Below are 25,303 nucleotides of genomic sequence, written 5' to 3'. Positions count from 1 at the left end.
GGGCATGATTATATCTTCTCCAAAGATCATTTCCTTACCAGTGAACTTCAACTATATTCTTTAGAAAATGGCAAAGGACTGAGTTCTTGTTTTGTTTTGGTTCTTTTTTTTTCTAGACAGGGCCTAACTATGTAGTTCTGGCTGTCCTGAAGTCTCTATGTAGATCAGGTGAGCCTTGAACTTACAGATCCATCTGCATCTGCTTCCTGAGTGCTGGGATAAAAGGCATGCCCCACTACACTTGACTAGGATTGAAACTTTTTATAAAGATATTCCAAAGCATGGAATTTCACTAATCTGCTATTAACATACAGGTGTACACAGAGGGAACACAAAACAGAAATGGGAAGACCAGTTACAAGATTACTGAAATATACAAATTTTGGTGGTTTGGAAAGAAAAACAAAATGTTATGTGCAAAAAATATTTTAAGTACTCAGGAACTTACTAATTTCATTCATATATTTTTTAAGCACTTATTACTGTTCCATGTTCTTTGATATTGTGACATGTGCCTGTTATCACAGCACTCAAGAGGCAGAGGCAGCCGGGCGTTGGTGGCGAATGCCTTTAATCCCAGCACTCGAGAGGCAGAGACAGGTGGATCTCTGTGAGTTCGAGGCCATCCTGGTCTACAGAGAGAGTTCCAGGACAGCCTCCAAAACAATACAGACAAACCCTGTCTCGAAAAACAAACAAACAAACAAAAAAAACCAAAAAACAAAACAAAACAAAAAAGCGGCAGAGGCAAAGGCCAAATGATGCAGAACTTTAGGTTAGCCTGGGCTACATGGTTAGACTGTCTTAAAACAAAGACAAGGGAAAACAAAACAATGGGGAAAACTCAGATATCTCATGCTCTATGTAAGGGGTCAAAGATTCATAAACATAATTACTATTTATATTTCGAAGGGCCTCATTGCATAAAAAGAAACAATCTACTTTGACATATTGTGGTACAAAGGCAATGATGCCTTCATAAAATTCATCAAGAGAGAAAGAGTAATGAGTCCAGGAAAGAGTAAGAGGTAAGGGGAGATTATAAAGAGTGAGGTAGGGCTGCTCAAAGGAACCAAGTTATGAAAGGTAAATAAATGCTAAGCAGAAGAATGTTTAAGTCTAGCCATATCCACTGCATTTGGCTAACATGCCACCATATACGATGGCATAGTCTAAAATATTATTACCTCATTAGTTTCTAAATTCTACTACTTACATCATTCTCATATTTGCCCATTTTCTGTCTTTATTACCACAATGGATTATTTCAAGAGCCTTTTAATTGATTTCTCTAAGTCTATTGCTAATACCATTTACATCTTTAGAAGACAACTCTTCCCTTTTTTCACCTTTCCTTTTCTGTGAGTGATTTAATTTTGAAATTGTGGTAATGATATATATATATATCGTCACCATTAAAAAAATATCTTCTCCAGTGTCGTCAAGTACACTCACATAGCTATGCAACCATCACCATCAACCTCCACAACCTTTCCATTTTTCCAGTCCATTAAAAAACTCCCCATTCTTCCTCTTTCAGCCTCTCACAGCCATCCTATTTTCAGTAACTGTAAATTTAGCTCCACTTATATAACTGGACTCATCCAATATTAATCCTATGTGCCTGACTTATTTCACTTAGCACAAATGCTTTTAAGATTCATGTGTCAATTTCTTTCTTAAGGTCATATATATGTATATACATACACATATTTATGCATTTATTCACCATTGGAGATATAGGTAGCACCTACATTTAAAAAATTTATTTAATTTTATTTTATGTACATTGGTGTGATGGTATCAGATTCCCTGGAACTTGAATACAGGCCGTTGTAAGATGCCATATGGATGCTGGGAATTGAACCCCGGTCCTCTGGAAGAGCAGTCAGTGCTCTTAACCACTGAGCCATCTCTCCAGCCCCAGCATCTACATTTTTGTCATTTGTGAATTATACTGCTATGAATATCTATGTTCTATGTAAAAATTTAAGACATCATTTAGTAGTAAGTTGTATGTTTACCTCAATGTACTTCATTTAACATTTCCTTTAAAAAGTAAATTCACAAGTAACCACAACATAATTAAGAATATTGTAACTTTAAAGAGTTATGTGTTTGTTTGCATGCCTGTGTGCGCAGTCTGTAGAGGCCAGAAGAGGGCATCAGATCCCCTGTAACTAGAGTTACTATGGTTGTGAGCCACCACATTGTCCTGGGTCCTCTGCAAGAGCAGCAAGTATTATTAACTGGTGAGCTACCTCTCCAACTCCATTAATATAAAACTCAATGTTGAAACAACAGTATTCCTAAAGTGTTTTTTTTTTTTTTTGTATATACGTTTTGCCTGTATGCGTGTATGTGGGCCAAGTGCATGCCTGGAGCCTATAGAGATCAGAAGTAGGTGCTGAAACTTTTTGAGACAGCATGCCACTGTGTATCCCTAACCGGCTAAAACACTCTATAAATAGACGAGGCTGACCAGAAACACAGAGATCCATCTGCCTCTGCCTTCTGAGTACTAGGATTAGAGGTAGATATAACACTATTATACACTATTCAGACCTTATTAAGATTTTTCAGTTGTGTCAATAATGTCTTTATGGTGAAAAGTCAGGAATTATGCATTAAACATATAATTCATGTTTATTCCCTTTCATTTTGTTGAATTTAACTTGTGTAATATGTGGGCACGTGGGTTCCAGGGTACACATATGCATGTCAAAGGATAACTTATTGGAGTCTATTTTCTACCTCTACCATGTGGGTTCTGGGAACTAAATTCACATCGTTTGGTTTGGTGGCATGCATCTTTACCGCCTAGCCATCTGGCTTTGTTTAATCTCATTTAATCATTATACCTTTGTCTTTCATAACTTAGAATTTTTGTAGTTCTTCTGCCTTACCTCTTCAGCATATCCTCTTGTTGAAAGCTTTTCCACTTTGAGTTTATCTGCTGTTTACTTACAACTTGATTTATGCTTTTAAGCTGGAATGCCACATAAGTGATGATAAAGTACCCTTGTCATCAGTGACTCATGATGGTGTTTTGTTCAATTCCTATGTTACTAATTCTGATTAACTGCTTGAGGTAGAATCTGTATGGTTTTCCCACTGTCATTAACTATTTTCCCACCTAATATTCTTTAGCTTCCTGCCTTCAATCTTATGATTCATCATTTTGAAAAATTTGCAACATCTCAATAAAAGCGTCACTTTTATGATTTCATGCCTTTGTACATATTTGTACTTTATCTGAAATGTGCTTTCATGATCATGTAACAAATATCAACTCATTCTCAGGACTACCAACATGTCACACTTTATAATGTCTCATTAAGTGCCCCAGGGAAAGAGAATTTGCTTCATGTCATTATTATATTTACATGCTTAAGAAAATTCAGTTTACTTACATCTGTAGCCTCACTTTCTAGCATAATGCCTGGCTCATAGCAGATTTTTCAGGAAATATGTTTTAAAATGATCAATGAATGCAGGTCAATGTACACACTTTGGTAGTGTGGTATATGGGGCAATGTGGAAAGATTGAAGAAATTGAAGCTAGAAGGCAAGCCATCATCTAATCACAGAGACCTCATATAAAATGCTAGGGGAGTCAGCTTTAACTATTACAAACTATAATATGATTCTGTTTGGGAGAATGACTCTTCCATGACCACAGAAAATGAGGTAAGTTTTTTCATTGAATAACACTGATATGACTGAATGTAACAAAATGTTCCCAGGTTCAAAAAGATTTAATTTTGTTTGTTTTTGTTTTTCTGAGACAGGTTTTCTCTGTGTAACAGCTCTGGCTGCTCTGGAACTCACTTTGTAGACCAGGATGGCTTTGAACTCACAGAGACCCACCTGCCTCCGCCTCCTAGAAACTAAGATTTAAGGCATGCACCACCGCCACCAGGCAAAAATTCAACTTTTAAAATCTAATTGATTTGTGTGAGTGAGTGTGTGGGCACGCATGTACCATGACATGCGTGTGGAGGACAGAGGAGTTGCTTCTTTCCTTGCTGGTAGGTTCTGGGATTGAACTCGGGTGCTCGGGGTCAGGACCTTTACCTGCTGAGTCATCCTGCCACTATTGTTACTAGGTTTTGAATCTAAAGAAATATTAGAATGAGAGACTGACTAATAAAATACATAAATTAGATCATGGGCTTCACTTTTATTTTTAAAGTTTATTACATCTAGACAAATACAAATGGCAGTGAGTTTTGGAATGTATGAAGGAAAGTATAGATCCCAGCAGAGGTGACAACTAAAACTCTAGTAACAGATATCTGAAGAACAAAGATGAGAAGTAAACCTGTGGTATCTTCATGTTTAAGAGCCAGGATTCCGCCGGGTGGTGGTGGCACACGCCTTTAATCCCAGCACTCGGGAGGCAGAGGCAGGTGGATCTCTGTGAGTTCGAGGCTGGGCTGGACCGACAGCCTCCAAAACAATACAGAGAAACCCTGTCTCATAAAAAACCAAAAAAAAAAAAAAAAAAAAAAAGAGCCAGCATTAAAAAAACACAAGGATGAAGAACAAGAGGACTAGGCAAAGAAGAGAAACAGCAGTTATAGCAAACAGCAGGATGGTTTAGCGTTAAAGGGAAGTATAGTCCTTGTAATTCCACGAAGTGAAAAATGATTAAGAAAGTAGCATTTGGTTGGGTGACTTGTATGTCACTAATACCTTGGCAAAGAAGAGTTTTCAGGATAATCACAGAGCAGATCAAGAAGTTTACAAAGTACAACCACAGAGGTAGTGAACCGAGATAAGAGATTGCTGAAGTTAATACAAACTAGATAATGTGTTGGGAGGCAATTCTCTAGGGATATGTTTTAGCCTGGTTTAGCCCTTCTGAGCAGTAAATTTGTATAGTAAACATCTTTGAATGGTAGAGATAGTTTTAAAGATTCATTTCTTTACGAGTAGGGTAAAGGGAGGACATTTCTTTGCCTGAGGACATTCCTGGAGAATAAAGCCTCTCTGGTGGCAGTCTGCTTATATGCAAGAACCAGCGTCCATCTTTCCCTGTCAATATCTCTGTTCTCCCTTCAGTTCTACTGCAGCACACCTGGCTGCATGTGCAGATAATTTTGGCCCTTCACAGTGTAGCCCTTTGAACTGGAGCCTAGAAATCTGATATAAACCCTTGCTTGGGTAGCCGTTTTTAAAACCCTGGAGGAATTAATGACCTTTTTCTCTAACCCATGAGTCTAATGTTTCTTCTGGCACAGAATACAAATGGCGACAGGCACTCATATTTCAAGCAGGGTAAAAAAAACCTTGGTGCTTCTGCTATAAACTCTTTTGGTAGATATGAAGGAATAGAAAATGTGAGGCAGAAGTGGAGGAGGAAAAGGAAAACAAGCTGAGCTACTTAAGAAGACTGTATCAGAGCAATCCAGCTGATGAAACAACTGCAATCTGATCCCAGAAGTAGGAGAAGCTTAGAGGTCTGTATGTAACCATGAAAATAATTTATAAGCCACCTCTTCATCAAAACCATCTGGGGGCTGGAAATGGCTCAGTGGTTAAAGTTTCCTGCCGTGGGCACTGCACAGATGGAGAGAACAGACTCCTGCAGATTGTCCTCTGACCTCCAGCTATGTGTTCGGACATGCTTGCTTATCCACAGATACACGCCCATATACAAACAAGCAAACATAATAAAAAACTGACACTACAGATGGAGACATTTTGATGTAAAGCAGGCTGAGAAAAAGTGGCAAATGGATTAGTGTAAGCTGTAGGAACTACTCTAGAGCAAGAGCTGCTTCTGATGACTGCACTAATCTGGAAGAGCACAATATTGAGATAAAAAATAAAATGGAATGGAGAAAGAAGGGGTAAAATGACCAAAGGGAAGAGGGTGGAAAACAGATAAATGAACTGAAAAAATATAGACGAAAAGAGAGACTATTGGTCAGAAAGAACAGCTCTGTTTTAAAGAACTGTTTCAAGGTGTGTTGTGTAAGTGGGTAGCTTAAGTAGAAACATTTTGGGATTCAGGCTTTTGGTGGGCTAACAACATGGGCTTTGAAAATGGTCCTCTAGCAAAAGAGACAATGCAAGACAAAAGTGCTGGCTCACCCGAGGAGGTTCAGGTTATCATTATATCCAATGATGACCTAATCAGATGACACAGATTTTGGACAGGAGGCAAGGGTATAATGTCAGTACGGAGCACTGGGAGACATAAGATACACTTACTGTCCCCCTCCTACAAATGCCATGAAGTGCCATCTGGGAATAGTCACATTTCAGAACATGCCATTCAAAAGATCTTATCAGGAGGAAAATGGTGACTGGGTTAGAAGAGTAATTCAAATTACAGGTCATGGAATAATGGGTGTAAGAGTTATTTGAGCTAGATAAAAACAGAATTGAAAAGTTAGTTACAACCTGAACTTGAAGAATGCATTTCAATGTATTATTTAATCAGGTACTTAAGTCATACTTCTATTGTAGGTGTATTAAAACAATAATATAGTAGTAATATCAAAAGACTCCAAGTATTTTACAACTATATATAACAGGATTTAACCCCAAATGAAAATAGTTATTAACAAAAAATAAGCTTAACAATTATATACAACTTGTTAATATAGTTAAGGTAACTCATAAAAAATACCAATTTTTACAGGTTATTTGAAGTTTAGAATGATAAATGTTAGTTCAGTTCACGTCAGATGGACCATTTCTTGCCAAATATTAGAAAATTAAAATAGGCCATTTATAATAAGGGTATTTTCCTTTATATAAATGTATGAAGAATTATGAAGGTTGATGAACATTAAACATTTTCATCATATAACCCATTTTTACCACATACACACTACCACCTCTAATTGAGAAAGTATTTTTTAGCGCCTGCGTGCATGCGCGTGTGTGCGTGTGTGTGTATGACATGAAAATAGGAGAAAACTACTGGTGAACAGAGACCAACAAAAGGAATGGTGAGAAAGTGAAAGGTAAGCAGGTATGAGGGAAAATGCTAAAAGTACATTGTATGCTTCTATGAAAACGTCCTATGTAACTCAGTAGCACAATGTTTGTATGCCAATGGGTAAACTATGAAAGAGAAAGTGTTGATGTAGGATATGGTGATTAATGGAAATTTAAAATAATGTTATAATGTACTTAATCTTATAATAATCATAAATAAGCAATCTGAAACATTTTCCTATCTTAAAATGTAGCTGTATTAATTCTACTGTAGTTTCTTAAAGGGGAGGTGAGTATAGCAAAAGTATTTTACGTGTATTATCTGATGTAAGTCTACTATTGTTAGTAGCCCATATCTGAGGATGGTGTAATGGTCTGAATGTTTACACTTCCCATGTTTACACTAACTACTAATCCTCAATGTGAGGGTATTAGGAGGCCACCGGGGTATGCTTAGATCACTCTGATGCAAGTCCTCATAAGTGAGGACTTAGTATTTGTCTTAGGGTCTCTTTTTTGTTGTGAAGAGACACCATGACCACAGCAACTCTTATAGAAGAATAAATTAATTAATGTGGCTATCATTTTCAGATGTTTAGTCTGTTATCATGGTTTGACATGGTGGCATGCAGGTAGACATGGAGCTGGAGAAGTAGCTGGGAGTCCTACTTCTTGACTTGCAAGCAAATGGAAGTGGTCTGAGAAGCTGGGCATGGCTTGAACACAGATGAGACATCAAAGCCAGCCCCACAAGGCATACTTCCTCTAACAGTTAGGCCATGCCTACTCTATCACCTCCCAATAATGCCAGTCCCTACGAGCTTACGGGGGCCAATTACATTAAAATTACCACAAGTGCTCTTATAAAAGAGGCTTCATAGAGTGAAGAGAGTCCTATAGTCTTTTATCTCAGGAGGTTAGGATGGGAAGTCATTAGCTATGCTATAAAGTGGGCCCTCACTTGACAGGGAATCTGCCTGAACCATGAACCTTTCAGTCTATAAAATGGTGGCATACTTTTTTTTTTTGTTATTCGTAAGATTACTTATACTAGCTCACAGTATTCTGTTTCCTCAGACTGAATGGCCTAAGGTTTACTCTGGAGGTATATATTACTTATTCCCATGGAATGGAGGACTTGTTGCTTTGAAGATGGTTAAGTGCTGAAATGCTTAAAGAACAAGCACTTTTCTGTGGAATTTTTCTCTTTTTTGAGTTGAAATAAAACTTTACCATAGAACATATCTGTATAAACTTTAGATAAATATAATCTCTTCTCCATGGTGACTAGGGAGGCATACATATCTATGTAGATTACTCTCACATAAGCAGTTATCTACAGTTTACATCTCAACTGTTCATGTTCCTGTGCAGAATGGTGCATTATTTCCAAGCTTACCAATGATGTTGATTACATAGGGATTACGAGGTTTCAGCTACTTCAGTTGTAAGTTGAATGCTTCCTCCTTTCAATGTCAATCGTATACTTAATTTTTAAGAACTTCTGTCTTCTAAGTTTTTCCTTATATCTTCATGTTCTTGACTCTAGGTTATAATATCTTATACATCTCTCTTAGGAATCTAGAATCTTAGTAAATGTGTTCTTAAAGTTTCTTTTCTCCACTGTGGTTTTAAAATTGCTTAAAACCATTTTATATAATCAAACTGAAGTATTACAATAAAATAAATTTTATGTGAATATTGAATATACTTACATTGTTTTTAACCTGAAAAATGAAACTAAAACAACAAAGGGGCTCTCATGAAAATCATAAACCCATGAGTTTGAGAAGACTGTGAAAGAATATAACAAAATGTTGGAATTTAGAAAGCAAGTTCAAGTGTGTGTGTGTGTTTATAAACTGCTATCCTTAGAAAGCCTGCTTTGTCAAATTGGCCCATGCTGGCAATTTGTGAACTGGGTTTCAGGAGGTCCCCTATAATTTCCTTAAAGGGTGTTTCAGTGTACTTAAACTGTACAAAAATATGGCCTATATTACCATTTTAGTTATGTGTTAGTAATATCTAAATCTCTTCTTCGTAGACAGAACTTTACATGTATTCTCATAACTTGTTGCCAAATGAGGTAAAGCACATCCCATGAAGCTCCACTAGAAAAGAACTGTATAGACTTTATAGTCATGTGGCCTTTCCCTGATTGAACTTGCTCTGTATCCTTTCTCTGTAATAAACTATAACCAAGAGCAAAACTTGAGTCTATCTACAAAACAGCAAGCCTAATGGTGGTCTTGGAGACACCATCACAATGTATGGCTACCAAGTTAAATTACTTACAAGCTAATAGCAAGGAAGTTGAGAAGAGCTGATAAGCATTTCGGAATTGTCAAAGCTACAGAAGCCAGAAGACCCGGGTAACACTCTGGGGCAGGTAAAACGGGGGTTAAATACCAGTTTGAGAGTTGAATTAATAAATCTCATACCTCTAGTTCCTTGGGGAAGTGCCCCTCTTTACTCTGGTAGATACCTGTATACTTGCCCTATGAAGAAGTCAGCAAAAGACAGTTTGCCACCACACTAAAAACAGGGTGAGGGTGCACACTAAGCCTACGTATTCTCCCGTACTCTACCTTTCTTGCTTTAGTCTGTTCTTAAAATGCTGAAGTGAACGTCTGATTGTCTGAATTATTATACTGTATCTCCCACGAGGAATCTGGTCAACCCAAGAAGAAAGATAAAAGGCTCTATGCCTCTATATCAGAAACCCCCTAGCAAGTGGCTCACCCAGATTCCCCTTAAACATAGCTCAGTGTGTACATGCCTTACTCATATGCTCAGTTTTTCTAATTACGAACAGCAAACCAAATGTAGCCAGAGTCTCTAATAAAAGATGGAGATCAAAACTAATAGAAAAAAGTAGAAATCGAGCAACAAAAATGGTCATTATACTCAGTTTAAGATAATGCATTCACAAATCACAAAATGAACTCATGGAAATTAAGTTACCCTGGAAGAATGAGAAAGTCCAGGGAAGCTAGAAGTAGAGAAAAATCTTTCCCAAAAGTAGGAGGGGAAAGGCATTTGGAAAAATAGAGAGATAAGAAAAAGTTCAATATGGGACTGATCAAGATCCCCTGAATGTGAGTGTGAGTGAGGAGGCCTAGGGAATCTACTGAGCCTTGGGCAGCAGATCAGTACCCATCCCAAGTATACACACGGACTTTGGACTCCCATCCAACAATGTGAGGTGCACTCTCACCCTGAACTCTTGGGGAAGGGTCTAGGCCCTGCCCTATATGAAATGACAGACTATGGACACCCCCATGGAGGGCCTCACCCTCCCTGGGGAAATGAGGGGATAATGGGGGGTTGGGGGAGGGCACGGGAGGAGGGGAGGGAAAGGGAGAGGGACCTGGAACTGACTTGTGAAGCAACCTTGTTTCTTATCTAAATTTAAACTGAAAATAAAAAAAAATGAAAGGCAAAAAAAAAAGAAAAAGCTCAATATAGTATGTAAAATATTTAAAAACAAGAGTTCCAGAAAAACAGAACAGAGACAAAGATGAGAAAAAGCAAAGTTAATTCCCTAGGTAACAAGTTTTCTTTCTTTCCTTTCTTTCCTTTCTTTTTCTTTCTTTCTTTCTTTCTTTCTTTCTTTCTTTCTTTCTTTCTTTCTTTCTTTCTTTCTTTTTCTTATGTATACAGCCTTCTGTCTACAGGTACCAGATCTCATTCAAGGTGGTTGTGAGCCACCATGTGGTTGCCGGGAATTGAACACAGGACCTCTGGAAGAACAGTCAGTGATCTTAACCGCTGAGCCTTAGAATATCAGTTTCAGTGAAATGGTCAGGGAAAAGGGACAGAATCCATCAGAAAGAGGGAATCCTGGGGAAGAAAAGAAATATGGGCAATGCTGTTCACTTACCTTTCTTCTTGATTTCTTTTTGTTATATTTTGTATTTGTGTGCATGTACAGAGAGACAGACAGGCATACAGGCAGACACATACACACATGCACAAACACACAATTCAACATGTGTGGACGTCGGAGGACAACTTGTGGAAATCAATTCTCTCCTTCTATCATGTAGTCTCTGAGGATTGATTGTGGGTCACAAGGCCTGGCAGCAGCTAGCTTTACCTGCTGAGCCATCTCTCTGGCTCTTCTTTTGGTTTCTTAAAGGCAATACAGTTTGGATGTAAATACCAATATCACTAAAAGTAGCTTAAACCCTGTTAATACCATACTATGATACAAAAATCATTAGTGTAGTCAAAAGACCTGACTTCCAACTCTTCTCCTTTCTAGTACATTCACTGGACACCTATTCCCTCAGTTCATCATCTAAAATTGGGGTTAATATCTACAAGCCTGTCTTCATCATACAGTAAGGAAACAATGACACATTATTACAGATTAGGAAAAGTGATACTGTTCACAATTCATTGTAAAGGAGATCTTAACCTTAGGGACGTTCTCTTCCTCATCTTAACCTTAGGGATGTCCTCTTCCTCAAGTCCCTTTCCCCCCTAACCAAAATACCAATAGGTAACGTTTATATCTCATTGTGTTCTGGTATTTACTACTTTCAGTATTTTAAACTAGCATTTTGTCTCATCTTCATAGCTCTCAGATAGACCCAAGTGACTCCATTTTAAACCTGGAGGAAATACTGAGACATGGAAGTTAAGTCAATTTCTCAAAGTCAGTTAGCAAGAGTAACTTACTGTTCAAGTTTTTCTGTTTGGTTTTGAGACAGGGCCTCACCATGTAGACTAGGATGGCCTTTCACAGTGATCCTCCAGTTTCTGTCTTCCGAGTGCTGGGATTAAAGGCATGTGCCACCAAACATGGCAGCCTTCAAATTCTTTTTTTTCCCCCAAGACAGGGTTTCCCTGTAGCTCTGGAGCCTGTCCTGAAACTTGCTCTGTAGACCAGGCTGGCCTTGAACTTACAGAAATCTGCCTGTCTCTGCTTCCTGGAGAGTGCTGGGACTAAAGGCGTATGCCCTGCCAACAGTGTTCAAATTCTTAACTGCACCACCCCTCCACATTTAATGTTCCAGCTGGGTTCTGGTAACTTCTAGTTTACAGACATGAAAAATCCACAACTTGTTTAGAGTGAGTCCCTTAATCACGAATGATTCTTGTCTGCTTACTCATCAAAAGATAGTATGTGTAATGCTCCCAGCAGATTATCACTAGACCTCTCCTACTTTCCTTACTGCTGCTGCAAAGTATATGTATCTACTCAGACTTAAGTTATTCTAACAGCTCTGCCATTAAATGTCCTTTCAGAAAAGATTCATCAAGAATATCAGATACTAAGTCTTGAACTTTCTGTTCTGTAAGAGGCTTCACAAAATGAGAAAGAAAACCAGGGAGCACCTGACCAACCAAAGAATTTAATATGAGGCTTCAAAGGAGAAAAATTCATATCCTGTTAAATACATTACATCATCTCAAAGCAGTCCAAATGATTGAATCAGCAATCGGGAAGCCCTACACAGTAGCAGAGAAAATAGCACAAAATTTAAAGACAGTATTACTTAAGTATTTTTACCTCTGAGGGACTGAAGTCTGAAAAAACAAATTGTACAGTGTGGTTAATATGCTGACAATGTGGCAGCTATAATTCAGTTGAATTTAAGGACACTGCTGGGTGTGGTGGTGCATTCCTTTAATCTCAGCCCTTGGAAGGCAGGGGTAGGCAGATAGAGCTATGTTGAGTTTGAGGCTAATCTGGTCTACATGAGTTCCAGGACATCCAGGGCTTCATAGACTGTCTAAAAATAAGAAAAAAACAAACCAAACCAAAAACAAACAAAAGGACATACAGATTTAAAATATCCAACTACATCTTAGTGAAGAAAGCAGATCAAGGACTGCATCATTTCCTTAAAATAAATGTAAGCTAGTGTGCAGCATAGTATACACTATAGTGTAGTAGACGGCAGATGTTTATGATGGTACTTCCTGTACATCTGGTCAGACTTCAGATAGAATGCATAGATTGCTGAAGCTTTGTTTGCACTAACACTGGTGAGTATTAGAAGTAATTAAGGTTTTGTGTTATGGTTAGTTTTGATTGCCAATTTGACACAATCTAGAGTCACCTGGGAAGTCTCAATGAGGATCTTTCTAGATTAGGTTGGTCTACGAGAGTTTCTTACTTGGGTTAACGGAGATGGGAAGACCCACTCTGAAGGTGAGTGGCACTCTTGAATCAGTTAGGTCTTAGGCTGAATGAAGAGAATGAGTTCAGAATTAGAAGCATGAATACATTCATTACTCTCTGTTCCCAATTTTATATCTATCCAACTCCCTCAAGTTCCCACTAGTGTGATTTCCCTGCTGTGACAGACTTGGACCTGGGAACTAAAATATTATTCTTTGACCTAAATTGCCTTTTGTCAGATTCCATTCCCACCCACCAAGACATGGTTTTTCTGTGTAGCCTTGGCTGTCCTGGAACTCACAGAGATCCAACTGCCTCTGCCTCCCAAGTTCTGGGATTAAAAGTGTGTGCCACTAAAAGCGTGTACCACTACTGCCCAGCTTTGTTAGTTATTTTATCATAGTGATAGGAAACAAAACTAACACAGTTTGCTACATGAAAACTATAAAGACTTTATTTGGTTGTTTTATTACTTTAAGAAAGAATACACAGAAACAGGAGTAAAATTTAGCAATTATATGTGTTGGGAATGACCCACACAAATGTTTTGCTTGCCGTATGTAGTATGAGTGACAATTTCTTCATATATTCTGATCCCACCATTATTTACATGTATATTTCCTATTTATTTGTTTAATTTTTGAGACAGTGTCATGCAGCCGAAGTTATCTTAGAAGTCACTACTGGGCTGAAGCTTACCTTGAACTCCTGATCTTCTGTGTGGACCCACTTCCCAAGTGCTGGGGTCACCAGGTTTCCTATTTTAAGAAATGCACATTTCTGGACTTGGGATGGCTCTGATGACCTGAATTCTATCCCTAGACCTGATGAGGTAGAGGAGACAACTGACTACTGAAAGTTGTTCTCTGGCTTCTACAAGTTCCTGCAGCATGCTCACACATGTAAGCATTTGAGTACACACCAACACAATGAATAAGTAAAAAGAAACACAAACTTCTCCTTTCTCTTAAAAAGTCACATTTTATAATATTGTCTTACAGTGGGAACTGTTAATGTGGATGTCTTTTTAAGACCCAAAGTTACTGATTCACAGTCACCACTGTTCTTTAAGATCTCTTAGAGGATAGCACCAAGGTCTTAACATCTGAGTTTAGGACCCTTGTTTTAAACCTAAGTCAATAGCAAGAGAAAGAAGAGGGAGGGGAAAGGGGACTGCCATTTTGCTGCTACAAAATTACACATGTCTATTTGAATAGTTGTGTGTAGACAGAATTCTCTGAAGTGTTGCTCAGGAAGTGAGAGGAGTAACTAAAAAAGGATGAACATTTTTTAGCCATCAAAAACCATGGGAAAGCTCTATCAGAGAAGGGAATTAGCAAGCACCAAAGCCTGAAAGGAGCCGGATGTTGGCGGTGCACACCTTTAATCCCAGCACTTGGGAGGCAGAGGCAGACGGATCTCTGTGAGTTCAAGGTTAGCCTGGTCTACAAGAGCTAGTTCCAGGACAACCTCCAAAGCCACAGAGAAACCCTGTCTCGGAAGAAAAAAAACCCAAACAAACCAAAAAACCAAAACAAAAGCAAACAAACAAAAAAGACTGAAAGGAAGGAAAGGAAGGACATGTGGTGTGGTTGGAGTGATGCGGAACAAGGAATATTCTGCAAGATAAAATGCTTTGTAGAGTGTACAAATTTGTCTTTATCCTAAAGAGTAACTAGAGCCAATAAAAATATAGGGGAAAACTTTCTAAAATTAGACAGATTTCTGTTGAAGGATAACATCAGCAATAGTCCAGAGATTAAACCTGCATGTGGGTGTAGGTGTGTCAGAGGATACAAAGCATGTGGTTAGTAGCTAACTACAGTGGGTGGTAGAAGCTTGAAGCTGGTGTTGTGATGGGGAATGGACTGAAGAGGTTAGGATTTGGTGATGGAGTGAATGAGAAGGCAGTATCAAGCATTTCTTGTAGTTTTCCTGCCACTTAAAATACTGATGAGCAGTGGAAGCAACTGAAATGCAGAATAAAAGTGGAGAAGCAGGTTTTGGAGGACACTGGTGTAGGGTAGGGACAGAGAAGCAAATAATGTTGAATCTGGGTACTTTTTAGGTAAGATGAAGAGTATGCCAAATAAGTGTAAAATCTAGAAAGTTGGGGCTCAGGAAAAGTTTGGGTGAATCAGAGATAGGTATAAATCTTTTTTTTTTCTGTGACATTATGCCATGAATGCAGATGCTATAACTTGGGAAAGAGTGGAGATAGGCTCAAGTCCTTAGACAACCTGTGAGCCTATTATGTGGAAAGGTCTTGTTTTGAAAACAAAACAATCAAATACATATCAAAACAAACCCATAAGGATAAAAGTATGGAGATGCTTTTGTGCTTGTTAAGCCTCTTTATTGTTTTCTGTTATTATTTTCTATATTCACTTCCTTCTGTTCCCATCCTTTGAACTTACCATGCTCTTTTAAAAAGTGAATCTTAACTGTTAAATTTCAGGCTTTTCATTTTTCTGTTTTGTCTAACATAAAGATCCACACCAATTTCTGCATGACAACTTACTTTTCTAGATATTTTTGGCCATGCTGGACATTGAATCTAGTCCCCACCCCTATGTTAGGGTAAATGCTGTACTAGAGTCACATTCTCAGCCCTTACAAATACTTTTTTTTGACAGAATTCTACTGTAATGTCTTTGGGATGAGAGAATACAGGTTCTTCAAAATTTAGTAATAGCTAATGACTAACATTATATGCCATGTGACATTCTAAATATTCATATTTAATCTAATCCTCACAATAATCCTGTATGTATTACCATTGCTCTAATTTTATAAACAAGGTGGAAGACATAGAGAAACTCAATCATTTACCTAAGTAACTTTAATAAATATGGAGTTACAATTTCCATTTACCACTTTAGCTTTTAGTCTTGGAGTAAACAATCCTGTTTGTTGAGGGAGAGACCAATCCAACTGAGGCATTATTAATGTAACATAGCATACATCATCAATGTATAGAATTCTTTATTTTCTTGAGACAGGGTTTTTCTGTGAAGCTTTGCCTGTCTTGGAACTCACTCTGTATATCAGGTTGGCCTCAAACTAAGAGAGCTGCCTGCTTCTGCCTCTTGAATGCTGGGATTAAAAGTGTGTATCGCTGCCACCGTCAAATTCTGTTTTGAAAGATGTATGCAAACTAAGAAACCATCTACAAATACAGAGTGTTCTTATACCTGTTCAAATGGCCTCTTTGTTGTATGCTATGTATGGTCCTTTCTCCAGACCTGGGGTGCCTAGTGAATGACGTTACTACAGATTATTTTGTACTTAAAAACATTTGTTATTATAGAGTAAGTGAGGTCGTTAGGTAATAGGGAGTCTGACTTCTTTCAGTTTGTGGACTTTGAGAACCACTTTACACTGATGTATACATACACTGTGTTTTTGTTTTTAACTAGTAGTAGTAGTACTCCTTTATATGCCATAAACATTTACTTTTGATGGGTATTTGAATTTCAGTTTTGAGCTCTTGTAAATAAAATTGTGTTAGCTTTTATATGTAAGGCTTTCTATGGACATATGGTGTCTCTTAATTATTTAAGACAATAATAACAACTACATTGTATGACAGACATATGCTTCACTTTCTAAAAGCTGTTTTCCAAACTGGTTGTAAAGTCTTACACTTACACTGTCAGCGTATACATACACATCTAAGTTTTAAAAATGACTTGTTTTCATATGCACTGATGTTTTGACTGCATGCATATCTGTGTGAGGGTGTCGGATACCCTAAAGCTGGAGTTACTGACAGTCATGAGCTCCATGTGGGTGCTGGGAATTGAACCCAGGTTCTTCTGAAGTGTAGCCACTGCTCTAAACTGCTAAGTCATCTCTCCAGACTCCATGTACTTCTAAGGTCAGACGTTTACATCTTAAATTTCCTAGTCAGTGTTTACTGGTAATTAATCATGATGGTAACTTTAATTCTCCTCCTAACTAATCATCCTGATTTTCAAGTACTTCTTGGCTTTGCACATATCCTTTTGCAAAGTGTTTGTCGAACTCATTTGTGCATTTTATTGGCTTTTGTTATTATAGAATTTTAAGAATTTGTTATATATTCCTAATATATGTACTTTCACCAGCTGTAAGTTTTGTAAATATTTTCTCCCCATCACCCTTTTTTGCAAAAACAAAAAGGTTTTAATTTTGTTAAAACTTCATTTGTCACTTTGGATCATGCTTTTAGTTTCCTAATGAAGAATTTTTAGCCTCTTCTAAGAAAACAAAGATTTTCTTCTACAAATCTTAGCTTTTACATTTTGGTCTATGGTTTATAACAGATTTTAAAGTCTGGTATAAGGTAAGAGTGCTTGCTTTTCTCCCTGTGTATACTTACTAAAATTTTCTCTTACTAAATTTTGACATCTTTGTAAAATGTTCTGTTGAATTAAGTGTGTATGTCTAATTTGGAACTTTCAATTTTGTTCTACTGATGTACTTTACATCAGTATCATGTGGGCTCGATGACTGTAGCTTATAGAACATCCTGAAAATCAAGTAGTATGCTTTTCCAAATTTATTATTCTTTTTCACAACTTTAAGGACTTGAGTCATACCTGAAGTATTTTAAAATTATCAGAACTTCCACCGAGATTTTTAACAGGAATGACATTGCATGTATAGGTCAAACTGGAGAAGAGACATCTTAACAACATTGTATCTTCTTGGGTATACCTGCCATTTATATAGGCTTTGTTTTTCCAGTGGTGGGAGTCTAACCCAGGGCCTTGTGTGTTAACTGAATACTCATTACTGAACTATATATCCTTGTTTTCTTTAAATTCTCTTCACGTTTCATAGTGTTCATTATATAAGTCTCACATATTTTGCATTGTATTACATTTATTCCTAAGTACTTTAATTTTTAATACTATTTGTAAGTGGCTTGCTCCTCAATTTCAGTTTCCAATTTTTTTTACAGTATAAAAAGTCTTATTTTATAAGTTTGTTAAGTTCACTTATTAGTTTTAATAGTTTTGAAGACTCAAAAACCATTTGTGGCTTTTTAAAACTTGGGTACTCAGTGAATAAAATTAATATTTATTATTCTAAACATACTGCTGTCTCATCTAAATTCTTTCATATAAACTTACTCCAAATTATTTAATCTATGTCATAAATGAAAAAAGAAAAACCCAGTCGATACATTTTCAACAAAAGGACTGGGAAGTTCGTACCAGTTATCTCAAACTCGGATGCAATGAGCTTCAGACCTATCAAGGAGCATGGCACTTGCCAGGATGCTTAAATATGTAGTGTGTGTGTGCGTGCGCACACACACACACTCTCTCTCTCTCTCTCACACACACACACACACACACTTTCTATAAAGGAACATTCTGTTCCCAGAAAAAGGTTTCTAGTGTTACCTACATTCATTTCCTTCTCTCTTGATTCCATTCAACTTTCAACCTAAAGCTATGGTTCTCCTCCAGTGTCCCACTGACACCATCCCAGCGGATAACAAACATACTGGTGTTTTGTCCAGTTCACAGAGCACAGCTGTGACTGTGATCATCATCAGGATGTCTGATCTCAACAATTTTACCTTTTTTTCCCTCTAAATATTAAACTTAGTTTTCATTCTTGCTATACTGTAATTGTTAAGACCTCCAGTAGTTTTTTTTCTTTTTTTAAAACTTTATTTTATAGCACTTGAGAGATGGCTCAGCAGTTAAGCACTTGTAGCTGACAATAGTTCCAGAGGAAATGCTCTGTTCTGGCCTCCATGGGCACCTGTACCTACATAATTTGTTTTGGTGATCATTAGGTTCTCACAATATTGACGCTGTAAAATGCTTTGAAAACATTAAACTCATTAAATGCAAATCACTAGGATCTTGCCTTCTGTGACATATGATGTATCCAGAATATATATAGGCTTACAGTCATAGAAAAAGTAGGATAAAATTAGTGGGTTCAGACAGAAGCCAAACACTGAACTAAACTATATCCACTGAATAGTAACTTGAGATGTGAGACATTAATTTTGTAGACTTTCAAGTTACTAAATCTTAAAAGTAGTTTTGTTAGTAATATTTTAAAATGAACCTTTTCTCTATTTAAACCAATATAATCTATGCATTCATAACACGTGTACTCTTTAAGCACAAATAAAAAGAAAACAGAAAACCAATACATAATTTACCTCAAATCTTAATCAAAATAAAGTTTTATATCATCATTCTTAATATAGTCATAGTCTTTCTAGTTGCTATGAGGCAAAAATATGATAAAATAACTTGTCCTTAGGAGTTTTCATTTTAAGGGGTAAAAATACCTTTTTGGGAAATAATGTAACAAACCAGGATACATGGAAGTTGAGTTACATTTTATTTAATGTGTCATTGGTATTTAGAATAGTACAATTACCTTGAAGAGACAATAAATAACATTCATGAATGTAAGTTAAAATCTTAAATGTAATACTTTACCTCTTTTGGCATTAGAATTCATTGCATTTTATACTGCTTAAGCAACTAGCATTTATATTACAAAAACTGGAGGGGAAAAATGTCAATATAGGCCTCAAAGATGAACTCATTTGTTTGGCATGCACCACAGTGCTCCAAAGGCAGTATACTAAACTATTATGTTGTCTTTTTATGCATCCTAACGGAGGGTAGGATCATGAGATAGCATATTTAAAGACTTAAATCTTCTCCAGTGGCAACACAGGAGTATAGAATTTCGTCTGGTAAATGCCATGCTCTGCCAATCTTGCCAGGAATAGTCTAATATCTGTTTTTAGGTTATTGTAGTTCTTTCCATCCAAAAATCTATTTCTGGGAGGTTATCTATGGGAAGATGAAGAGCTCAGTCCTTTTGGAAAGGACTACTTCTAGCTCAATTTTATTTAGGTGTAAACCAGATGCAAGAGTGCTTTATGCAGTTCTTAACTTCCAAAAACCATGTATTTTGGAAGACTCACCATTAAATGCGATCAAAGTAGTAAAGATCGTTTTCTGTATCTACACTGATTTATGGTCCTACTTTTAAACCAAATGTATCTGTGGGGGAGTATGCATGTGAGTGTATGTGTGTTGGAACTCCTGGAACTGAAGCTACACAGTTGTCAGCCACCTTAGGCAGGTACTGGGAACTGAATGGAATTCTGCAAGAGCAGCAAGTGCTTTTAACTGATGGGCAGTATGCTTAGACCTGATCCATGGTGCTTTATAATGAAAAGTTGGAATGTCTTTAATTTATCAGAAATGGACACAATATATGTCGTAAATTAAACGTAAATGGAATATTTAATATGAGAGACAGTAAAGACAATACTTTGGTATAAAAATCAAATAACAGTTTGCTTTTGTCAACAAACTTTCCCTATGACTTTGCTAGAGTATGAAGAATTCAAAAGCTGGGTGGGATATGCTCATAATTTTCATTTTGGAAGCTGAAGCATGAAGATTTTCAGTTTGATACTATCTTGGACTACACAACAAATTCCAGGATGGCCTAAGCTAATTAGCAAGCCATCTAAAAACAAAATGTAACAAAACAGTGAGATAACTCTTCACAGAGAGAAACTTTACTAATTTAGAATGACCAATGGAAATTAAACTTCCAGGTACTTGGAATTGTTACTTAAAAATGACCATTTAGAGCTGAGCATGGTGGTACACATCTAAAATTCTCAGTATTTGGAATGCTGAGGCAGGAGGATGGAGAGTTCAAGGCCAGCCTGGAGTACATAGAGTTTACAAAACAAACAAACAACAAACAAAAAACCCCACAAGGGAAAAACCCACAAGAAAAACATTCACTTTTTTTTTTTTTTGAGGCAGGGTTCTGCAATGCTCTTCTCCTGCCTCTGCCATCTAAGTGCAAGGATTTCAAATGTGTGCTAACATACTCATCTTTTAAGTGATTTTGCTATATAGGCCATATTGTTTTATAACAGTGTAGTTTAGGCTGGCCTCAAAGTCATGGCATTTTTCCTGCCTCAGCCTCCTGAGTACTAGGATTATAGGTATGTACCACTATACCTGATTTCAAATACTCTTTTAAGTATAGACATCTATGAGGGTTTTTTTTGGGGGGGGGTAATGAATTGGGAAATAAATTCTGATTAAAATGTATATTTTAAAGCAGGTTTTCAAAAAAGATGAAATTTATTATTATGAATTTCAAGTACTACTGTTCTAAAATTGTTAGTTTTATTATAGAAGACAAATAGCACAAAAAGCCTTGGTACAGTATTTTGAAACTTATATTTTTGGGGCTGGCTTAGAAGTTAAGAGCATTGGCTGCTCTTTCAGAGGTCCTGAGTTCAATTCCCAGCAACCACATGGAGGCTCACAACCATCTTTAATAAGATCTGGTGCCCCCTTCTGGCATGCAGGTGTACATACAGGAAGAACACATACGTAATAAATCTTTAAAAAAAGAAAGTTATATTTTCTAGGGTAGGAAGATTTTTCTTCTTCAAAAAAGTGTATCACAAAAACAAGTGATACTTTTTTGCTGCTGTTGTTTTCAGAGACAGGGCGGCTTCTTTTGTGTAACAGCCTGGCTGTTCTAGAACTTGCTTTGTAGACCAGGCTGGCTTGGAACTCAGAGATCCACCTGCCTTTGCCGGGGGGTGAGGGGGGTGTGGGGGGGCGCGGCACGGTGGTGGTGGTTTAAAGATATGCACCACCATATCTGCCTACAACTGATTCATTTAGTAAGACTTCAGAGTTTGTTTTCTCACTTGTAATATCAGGGATAAAAAATGTGAAAATTATATCCAGATACTTTGTATTTCTTTGTTCTAGAAGTCCACTCTTTAGACTTTTGAGCTTAAATGTAGTTTATATTTTTCCTATGGCAATGTTTTGCTCACTTGATTTGCCTTTGAGAGGTACTGGCTGGTAGAAGATCCAAGTGAACTCTTTTTTTTTTTTTTTTTGTTTTACGAGACAGGGTTTCTCTGTATTGTTTTGGAGGCTGTCGGTCCAGCCCAGCCTCGAACTCACAGAGATCCACCTGCCTCTGCCTCCCGAGTGCTGGGATTAAAGGCGTGCGCCACCACCGCCCGGCTCCAAGTGATCTCTTAAGGAGTGGTTTTCCCTCCCTTACTCTGTCACCCTTTAATACAATTCCTCATGTTGTGGTGACCCCAATCATAAAACTATTGTTACTGTTACTTAATAACTGCAATTTTGCTACTGTTACGAATCATATTGTAAGTATCTGTGTTTTCCAGTGGTCTTAGGAGACCCCTGTGAAAGATTAGTTTGAACTCTAAAGGGGTCTGGACCCACAGGTTGAGAGATATTGTCTTAAGGCATCCAAGGTATCTTACTCAGGTTTGGTTACTGGTATGTATGCATATATAAAATCTTATCTAGCTGCATGTTTAAGATTGTGTACCTTATGGTTATATATTACACCTCAGATGAAAAGGGTAGCTAGCTACTTGGAAAGGCCCAAAATTACATATATAAGGCCCAAAATCACATATATAATTTAAGTCAAGACATATGTGGAAGGGGAGGCAGACACAGAAAGTATCTGATACTCCTAGCAAATGGACCTCTATCATTTTCAGGTGGAGTAACTGTGTCTAAATCTACAGTAAAGCTTCAATGATGGAAAACTATTAATGTTCTATCAGAAGTGGCGTCAAGAACTCAGTATCAGTTTATAAGCTTTTTGAGAGCTTAAGCAACGGGACGATAAAAGCCATCTTCAAATAGTTTATGATTACATATGCTTTTCACTTTTGCCTCTTAAGGTTTGGGTTTTGTAGTATTGTGTGACCTTCCAAACGATGAAGAATAAAAATAAAGTTTGGTTTTGTTATTTAGCAAGGTTTTGTTATTTAGCAATTGTTTTTAGCATGGTGAATAGCTGAAATTATAATTGTGATTTTAAAATGATGCATTGTTTTCCTATTAAGGGAGAAAAAGAGTTGGTTTATGTTGAAAATATAAACACTTAATTTGATTCAAAAGTGATAAAAAAAAAACTTCCTTGGAACTGCTATCACCTCCAAAAGCCTTTGAGAGGATTAGCTGCATAGACCAATACTGTTCTATATTAGTCAGTATTAAGAGTATGATGTCACCTTTCCCTTTCCCTCCTAAGCTTTTATTTTCAGGGAACGGAAGACTTTTGGGGGTAAGCCTGAAAATACTAAGGCTTAAATACCACTGATATACATGATTGACAACCTTACACCCCAAACCTGTCTGAAATGGGTCAAATACTTAAGCGAGCGCTGCAGAACAATGCAACCCGACCAGCAATTCCCGGTAAAAGAGAAAGGGGGTGTGATTAGACTCCAGCTGTTAAGCAAGTTGTTGAAAAACAAAACAAAAAAAACCAGTTCCGTGGTGGTTTGTTTCTGCAACAGGCAGAGGTTAAGCTTGTTTCTTCTAATCAGCTCCCCACCAAGGGGCTACGCTGTAAGAGACCAGCCGAATTGCCAAAGCAAACAGCAACTGGGACAAACATTAAGGGCTTTGTGGAGGAGGTCCTTCGACTGTCCCGCAGCCTTTATTGATGGTTCACCCCGCCGATCGGAATCTGTGTAAGGTGTATGGAGCCACAGTTAAGGATGCGTGTGCGTGCGTGTGTGCGGTGTGGGGACACAAGCGTCTAATAAAAGAAACGCAGCAACAATAGCGGAGGACCAGCTCTGCCTGGTGACGTAATGGCTGGCAGCGGTCCAGCCCCGGCAGAGCTGCCGCTACCTCAGCATCCAACCTCCCTCAACCCGGTCCAGCCCCGGCAGGAGCCACCGGAGCCGTGACTTCTGACGATGCCGCTCCGTGGCGGCCGCCGACGCCTTACCGTGGAGGTCTGGACCACTGAACAAAGGGTGTCCCACAGTCTTAAGTTGTCGGGGCACGCACACTCTCTCACACTTCTCCAACCCTCTCAGGCACCGACTCCATCCATCAGCGGCTTAAGTTGAGGGAGAGGGAAAAGACCGGAGCGCCTCAGTGTCCCCAGGCTGCTCTCCGGCCACCTCCTCCCCCGCCCCGCCGCCCCGGTCCCCCCAGCCCTGCGCCCCCCCGCGTCGGTCTCGGCGGGAGTGGATCCCGGCGGCCCCGCTCCCCCCGCACGCCGGTCCTCCCGCCTTACCTCTGCCAGGTAGAGGTTGAGGAGACAGAGCGTGGAGAACTGGAGGCAGGAGGGGAAGCAGTAGAGCAGCCAGTGCGGGAGGAAGTGCAGGCGGGAGGGCGGCCGCAGCACGGGCAGCGAGCCGCGGAGGGAGAAGGCGGCCGAGAAGAGCGTGGTCCGGAGCGCTGCCCACGCGAGACAGAGGAAGAGGCAGAGGCTCTGGTAACTGAGCCGCCGCTCGCGGTACAGCAGCAGCCGCCACAGCTGCAGGTAGGCAAAGGCGAAGAGCGCCGCGTAGAGCAGCGCGTGCAGCACGCTCAGCGCCAGCTGCACCGACCCGGGCACCGCGGCACCCGAGGCCGCCGCGCCGGCGCCCCCGCCGGGCGTCGGGGCTTCGCGGACGGCCGTGGGGACCGCGGCTGGCGCCGGCGCCGGCCCCGGCACGGACGCCCTCATCGGCGGACGCGAGCAGCGGCGAGGGAGCGCGGGAAGGAAGCGGCCCAAGCAACCCGCCCGGACCTCCCGCCCGCCCCAGCCTGCGGCCCCCACCCCAGGGCAGTGCGGTGACCGGGCTCGGCAGCCCCGCGCGCTGGCCGCGGCTGCCCTCGGGCCCGCCTCCCCCTCCCCCGCGCCGGGGGGGCTCGGCTCCTCCTGCCGCGGCTCGGCTCCGCAGCAGCGGCAGAAAACAACTCTCGGCTGCAGACAATCAGCTGAGAAGCCCGAGCATTTGAGGCGCTCGCTCCGCACTGTGAGCTGCCGGCGATTGGCCCGGGTGGGCACGCCTTCCGGGCGCCGCGCTCGGAAGACCACGGGCCTCGGAACCCGTCACTCCAGGATGCCTCGATCTGATTGGGCTGCTCGTGTCCTCCCTCCTTATCCCCGCCCCTCTCCCCACCCACGCTGCTGATTGGCCCAGCTACTGCGAGACCCGCTCGCGCCGGCGGCAGGACTCCAGATACAGTCTCCTAGGGCAGCTCTCGCCCCGCCCCGTCGGCCTCTCATTGGTCGCAGGATCTCTTACGTAAGGAGCACGAGGCGAAGGCGGGGCCTCGGTTGTTTTTCGCCCAGGAGGCTGATTTTGCGTAGGCAGTGGCGGCCGTGGGCGGCGAGCTCTATCAGGTA

The 25,303-nt window shown here is 39.5% G+C and overlaps 2 protein-coding genes across 7 annotated transcripts in view; one reads left to right on the top strand and one right to left on the bottom strand.

The window, feature by feature from the left end:
* Positions 1-24,673, bottom strand: part of Gpr137c (G protein-coupled receptor 137C) — a 53,775-nt gene extending 29,102 nt beyond the window's left edge. Inside the window, exon 1 of the mRNA XM_005085811.4 lies at positions 24,203-24,673. Within this exon, the coding sequence (XP_005085868.2) occupies positions 24,203-24,637 (435 nt within the window). The 5' untranslated portion in view covers positions 24,638-24,673. The remainder of the gene's footprint in view (positions 1-24,202) is intronic.
* Positions 24,674-25,184: 511 nt separating this feature from the next.
* Positions 25,185-25,303, top strand: part of Txndc16 (thioredoxin domain containing 16) — an 89,042-nt gene continuing 88,923 nt past the window's right edge. For 3 of the 6 annotated variants that reach the window (XM_040735744.1, XM_040735746.1, XM_040735740.1), the window contains exon 1: positions 25,189-25,300. The gene's annotated coding sequence lies outside the window, so the exon portion shown is untranslated. Of the gene's footprint in view, positions 25,301-25,303 lie in introns of all 6 variants that reach the window. The other 3 variants (XR_005873220.1, XM_040735749.1, XM_040735748.1) reach the window with 3 other exon arrangements.

The sequence above is a fragment of the Mesocricetus auratus genome, unplaced genomic scaffold (assembly GCF_017639785.1).
Source record: "Mesocricetus auratus isolate SY011 unplaced genomic scaffold, BCM_Maur_2.0 Super-Scaffold_100048, whole genome shotgun sequence".
Lineage (NCBI taxonomy): Eukaryota > Metazoa > Chordata > Mammalia > Rodentia > Cricetidae > Mesocricetus > Mesocricetus auratus.
Note: the sequence above shows the minus strand (reverse complement) of the source record. Positions and strands in the feature narration are given on the sequence as shown.